The sequence below is a fragment of the Nannospalax galili genome, unplaced genomic scaffold (genome assembly GCF_000622305.1).
Source record: "Nannospalax galili isolate Female #2095 unplaced genomic scaffold, S.galili_v1.0 scaffold579, whole genome shotgun sequence".
Classification (NCBI taxonomy): domain Eukaryota; kingdom Metazoa; phylum Chordata; class Mammalia; order Rodentia; family Spalacidae; genus Nannospalax; species Nannospalax galili.
In genome coordinates this window covers 1,014,015-1,020,331 of record NW_008344599.1, presented here as the reverse complement: position 1 = coordinate 1,020,331, position 6,317 = coordinate 1,014,015, and the positions used below count along the sequence as shown (strand labels likewise).

Below are 6,317 nucleotides of genomic sequence, written 5' to 3'. Positions count from 1 at the left end.
GAGGTCTTCCAGTCATGTAGTTAATAGAATCATGGAACCAAGATCAGGAGAGATCCTGGGAGATGATTTCAAGCACTACTGAATAGTTACACCAGCCCTCAGGTGGTCAGCCAGCTCCTATCTGATCCCATTCCTGTGGTTGAGTTTCCATCCTTGCTTAGAAAGTCCTGATAGCTGGAACATTCTTCCACGTGTAAATGTCTGGGTGTTTTATGTCATGGATAGATGGATGTGTGGCTAGAGGAAAAAGAGGCTGGAGAGAGAGCATAGCTTTCCCACCATCCCTCCAGGAAAGACCCAAGAAGCAGCAACAGCATCAGTTACAGTGGAGCAGACTGCCCCAACAGCCCACACAAGCATAGTGACAGCGGTTAGGAGCACAGCACGAAAAGGTAGAAAATATGGTCGAAAAGGTAGAAAATATGGTCAAAAAGGGAAGTCTTTGATTTCTTGGCTCCACCTCCAGTACAGGAGTTTCATTGCTCCTCTCTCTGGTGGTTTCTGGTGGGTAAGCTATTCCCATGTGCATTAAAATAATTTTTGTAAAGTGAGATTTAAAATGATTTTTGATTTTTTTTCTGAAAGATGATTTTGTATCTTGTCATTTTTGTCTGATTAATGTAACTTGTGTGTTTGCTTTGTTTTGTTTTTGTAAAAAAGGGAACTTGGGCCTGTAGTTTATTCCTCTACCACCCCAGAAATGAAAGTTGATGAAAATAATCCCTGAAGTCCAAAACTAAAGCTTTTTCTCCGGCTTGTCCTTGACCCATAGTCATTCCTCCTCTGGGAAGGTTTATTGAGCCAACCAGGATTCTACCCAAACTAAGCATCAGCCAGTTTGTATATTTTTAACTTGTGATAGATCAGAAAATAGTGAGTCCCAAGAGTGTGTTGAGAACATGCCCATGAAGCTCTGGTCCTCTCACTGTTTAGAAAAGTGTGGTTTCTCACAATTGTCATTAACCACTTGTGTTTTGTTTTGTTTTGTTGTTTTTTTTTTTCCAATGAGACATTAAGCTCTGTGAGACTCTGTTTCAAAAAAGCAAAAAAAAAAAAAAAAAAAAAAAAAAAAAAAAAAAAAATTACTTAGGAATATGTTTAAAAAAAAAAAAAAAAAAGAAGAAGAACAAAAAAAGAAAAAATTCAGAGCCTGAATTCTCCCACAGCCCAGGGTCTGTTGGCAGGCCTCTCTGCCTGTCTCTCCACCTTGCTTTCATACAGTGTGTGGCCTTGCTATCCCTAGTTACTGTGTTCCTTCACCTATAAGCACCTTAGTGTGTGTTTTCTGTCTGACTGAGTGTTCTATTTTCTCCTTTCGCTGTACTCGATGCTGATCATTGATTCATTGTGTGACTCCTTTCCAGGACATCTTTCCTGACTCTGACATGCTGCATCTTCACCCTTAACCCTTGCTACACCTTGAAACTGTGTCTTTACACACCCCACCAAGAGTTCTCTGAGGGCAGATTGCCCTGACTCTTCAACACTAGCACAGGTTGCATTCCCCTATTTCAAATGGCGAGGAAACTGTAAAGCGCTATCAGGTCATGATCCTGGCTTCTAGCAGGATACAACCTCTTTTGGGGTTCAGCTTTCCTTTTCTAGGTGTTTTGGGCTGTTTGAGAGCCTCAGTCCTTCTCCATTCACAGACTGGCTACGAGAAGAAGGTACTCTGCCAACTCTGGGGAGATCCCTGGACCAGCCACAGAGGTACCATTCATTTCTGTTTGCTTTCTGTATGCCAGATCCTGAAAGACATGAGAAATGGGCTGTTCCTCTGCGTGCAAAATGGACTCAAAGTGACTTTCCCCAGATAGTCAGTACCCCTGTAGTGGCACCTCCTCTGAAAGGTGTGAGAAGTGTCAGAGGTTAGGACTACAGGCCTTTTTAGGAGATGGAATTGTTCAGGGCCTAAGGGAGACCCAGACTACGAGCCTCAGGCCAAATATTGTTTTCCAGAGAGCCAAGGGTCCTGGGTCTTGGAGAATAGGGTAGATCAATTTGTAGTCTTAGAAGCTCACTGGGGGCTAGTTTTCCAAACCACATCCTAACCAAGCTCCAAGAGGGCTTATATCTTTCACAGATTCTGAGGGGAGATGCTCTTTGTGCACATAGGTGTGGTTTCTGGATATGCCCCCTACTCCTCACAGAGCCTCCACCCAGATTGTTCCAGTAGTCAGCCCGTGCATCCTACTTTCCTACAAGCAAGGTGTTCTTGGCCTCCATGTTCCCCCACTGCATCTTCCCGTACCCTTCATATTCTTATTCTTGGAAGACACTTTGGAGATCAGAATCCTCCTCAAAGACAAGAGGGGAGTCACAGATCAATGTTGGCAATGCCTCCTACTACATGGGCCCCTCCCTGCCTGTCAGATGCTTTTCCAAGGCTCCAGGGAGCCCAGCCCATGCCACATTGGTGGGAACTCTGGCACTTGCTTAGACATGTCTCTGTAAGAGCTCCAAGCAGCTGCACTTGTATCTTCTTCTCCTTTCTTTTTCTAAAGAAAATTTTAATTTTATGTGAGTTGCCTGTATATATGTAAGTACACCATGTGCATGCAATGTGCACAAAGGCCAGAAGGGATCCTCCTATAACTGGAGTTCCAGACAGTGGTTAGCTACCATGTGGATGCTAGGAACCAAACCTGGGTCCTCTGCAAGAGCATCCAGTGCTCTTAACCACTGAGCCATCTCACCAGCTCTATCTCTCCTTTCAAATATGCATTTTTTGTGGAAATGAAGTGTGGCTCAATGAATGTTGGGTAAACGGTGTTCCAGGTCAAGGCAAGTGGCAGAGCAAAGGCCAGGTCTTCTGAGATTTCACTCAGTGCCCTCCATAGCCCATCCTATACCACTTCCACCAATTCACTTACTATTTATACCTGTCTTATCACTTAAGTGGCTTCCCTTGTACCCTCCCCATACACACACACACACACACACACACACACACACACACACACCAGCAGTTGCCTAAGTAAAATCCACAAGATCTGGTTAGGGGAGACTGATGTGATAGGCACATCAGGCCTAGGGCTAGGAAAAGAGCAAGTATGAAGAATAGGCATTAGTCCTGAGATTCCAGTGAGAAGGCCCAAAGACCTAGAAATCTAGAAAGAAAGAACAGATAGGACACCAATACCAACCATAAACAAAGTCAAGGGTCCAAGCTCTTGACAATTGATCCAGCAAGTTGTCACTCCTATTGTGTAAGCACTAAAGGCCCACAGCAGCTGCTATGAGGGAAATGAGAGAGGTCACCAGGATCAACTACAACCCACAGTAAGACGGAGCAAGGGCCTTTCCCATCTCTTGTGGGCTTGCTTCTAGATTTGGTGCACTGGGTAGAATAGTTAAATAAATTTCTCTGCCAGGAGGAGAATGGGGGCAGGAGAGTGAAAAAGTCTTAGTGGGATTCCAAGTGCCTGAACTCTCTCCTTTAGGAGTTGTAAGTTCAGTTTTGTTCTGACTCTCCCTCATCTTGTGTTGATTGGGAATAGGATGGGCATATAATAAGAATGAACACCACACTCTAAGGGGGTCTTCACACTCATTTCCCTGCCCCAAGGCAGACCTGAGAAGGCACATGGGCTTCCAGTAAAGACACCTGGGCAAGTAAGGAAGGTAAGAAACAGGTTTTGCCAGAGCTGCCCACAAGAATGGAGATTGGACTTTATTGCCAGATGGTCTTCCCTCAGGAAGTATGGCCCTTTTAAGTATTCAACCCTGAATCTTCTCTCCCACTTGTCCCCCAGGAGGATTCCCTGGGGATTGAGGGCAGTCAGACTGGACTGGGGTCCAGCTTCCTCATCTTCCTCAGTTTCATTCGGTTTCTTTTGAGTTTCCTCACCTTTGGCATTTCACACTTTTTCTGGGCTCGGAAGACCCAGACAGAGCCCCACAGCTAGAATTGCCAAGAGCAAGAGGAGGAGCAAACCCTTGACAAGGTGACATAATATTGAATGTTTCTCAGAATAGCCAGGATCTGGATAGAAAGAAAGAAAAAGACCTCATCAGTGAAGTAGTCCCTCCCTGAGCCGGTGCCAAGCCTCTGTAGAAAGGTGTTATGTTCTGAAGTCCATGTAGAGCAAGAGGTCAGGGGAGAGGTAGTGCCCTGAGGCGCAGACCTCGTATGAACTCAGGGATTGTCTCTGGGGTGCTGGTACCTGTACAGAAGGATGCAGCAGGGATGACATGGGAGCTGATGTTGCTGATGGGATTGCTGACCCTGCAAGTGTAGGAAAGAGCTTTGTGACCAGGCCTCCAGGATGTGCTGAGGACACATCCTTCATGGGATGTATCAATGTTGTCCCATGATGAAAGCCAGCTGTAAATCACATCCATGCCTGCTCTCTCTACAGAGCATGTCAGGAATATATTACAGGCACCATCCCCAGAGGTCTCCAAGTTCACAGTGATATGGGGCTTTGACAGTCATCCTAAATGAGAACAAAACACAAAGACCCACTGAGCACTCTGGAGTTCTGTTTTTCTAAATTCCTCAAGCCTGAGGTAAGCTTGCGATTATCTTGAGAGCTCCTTCTCTCAAACAACAAATAAGCAAAACCAAATACAACTAGCCACTGTGGTTGCACGGCCCCAGAGGAACCAAGATAGACGTATGCAGTGGTATCTTCTTCCTTCACTCTCTGTCTTTATGCCCCCCTTCCTCCAAATTCTCTTCTGCTTCATTGATTGCACAAAATCTTACCACTCCTCCCAAAGACATTTATATTTTAATCAGCACCTCTCCGAGATTCAAGGTAAATTCAGTGTGACAGACACAAAAGAAATTTGGGTTCAAGTAGAGGGAAGAAACTGATTAGTAGCCCTCAAATCACACAGGGGGATAAAAGGCTCAAAAGCCATTTATCTGGAGGATGTACAATCTCCCTGGGTGAGAAAGGCCGCTCTGGTGCTCTATACATGATGTTCATCATCCTTCTTTCTGAATTGGGCATCTCTGTACCACAGTGCCCAGCACCTCCTTGTTCCAGTTCACCCTCCTGTGGCTGAAGCTCAGATACTGGAGCAGGGCACACTAGAGACAATCAGCCTCTTAAAGCATACCTCAGCTCCTGATCATCGATGCTAAACTCAGGACAGCCAAAATAAAAAGTCTAAACTCACAGTAGACATGGAGATTGGAGTACTCCATGATAAGGAACGGGGTGTTCTCAGGTTGACTTTAGCTTCGTAAATCCCAGAGTCCTCCCAGGTCAGATTGCTGATGTACAGAGAGTAGCTGAGATCTGGGACACTCACTCGGTTCTGGTAATGAGGGTCCATCATGATAGTGGCTGGCTGTCCCTCTTTCCCTGGCACCACTGTGGCAAGTCATTTCCAAAAGGACCAGATGACATTCTCCACCTCTTCATCAGATGATATTTCCAAGGGAAGGTTGACAGACTCTTGAAGGACTGCAACTATTTCCTTAGGATCCTCATAATCTCCAGAAAACCCTTTGGCTGAAAAGAGATGGAAAGAGCCCTGCTGATATCTCTGGGTTGCTGAGGCCAGCAACAGTAGCTGTGGCTCCTCAGTAGAGCATCTTCTCTGGCCCACACACTCAATATGGAGCTCCAGCTACCTCTTCTGACTCTAGATTTCCATTGAAGCTGAGTTGAGCATCTACTAGGGATAACCCCCATCTGTCTGTTCACCATCCAAAATGTTCCTTATCACTGTCCCCCTGGAAATGCAAGCCCATCCATATCCCCCAGATGTCTACCTCTTTATGGTCCTCCAAAACTATACCCCCTGTTCCTTGGAAACCAGTATGGAAGTTCCTCAAAACTGTTCTATTACCCAGCTACATCACTCCTGGGTTGATGGCCAATGGAATCTAAATCAGTGTTGTGTGGCAATACCTGCACACCCATGTTTACTGCAGTGCTATTCACAATAGCTAAGTTATGAAATCAGCCTAGGTGCCACCAAGGGAAGAGCTGATACATTCATCCCCCAAGGGTCTTGCTAGCCTAGGGCCAAAGAAGAACAGAAGAAGTGAGGAGTAAGGAGACAGTCTCATGCAGGAGCCATCACTCACCTTCCCAGAGAAACAGGAGGAGAAACCATGAAAGAGCCCACATGTCAGCAGCTCCTGCCTAGAAAGGGTGATTTAGTCAGCACCCCAGACAATAGAGAACACCAGCTGTTACGAGGCTCCTAGAGGCAGAGTGACTAATTGAAAGAGGACAGAGAGGGGAAATAATTCTCACCCCAACTTCCGCTATTCCCACTAAGCTCCTCCTTGTCCCATGTGGAAATATTTCTCCCTTCCAAGCCTTACAGTCAAGATGATTTTTCTGCTAACT

At 45.7% G+C, this 6,317-nt stretch overlaps 1 protein-coding gene across 1 annotated transcript; it reads right to left on the bottom strand.

Moving 5' to 3' along the window:
• Positions 1-3,781: 3,781 nt before the first annotated feature.
• On the bottom strand, positions 3,782-6,102 carry Slamf9 (SLAM family member 9). Its single transcript, XM_008840825.2, is given in 5 exon segments — positions 3,782-3,886; positions 3,888-3,985; positions 4,167-4,439; positions 5,127-5,468; positions 6,050-6,102. Coding segments are annotated over 5 exon segments (861 nt in total). The 5' UTR covers positions 6,093-6,102.
• Between the last annotated feature and the right edge of the window lie 215 nt (positions 6,103-6,317).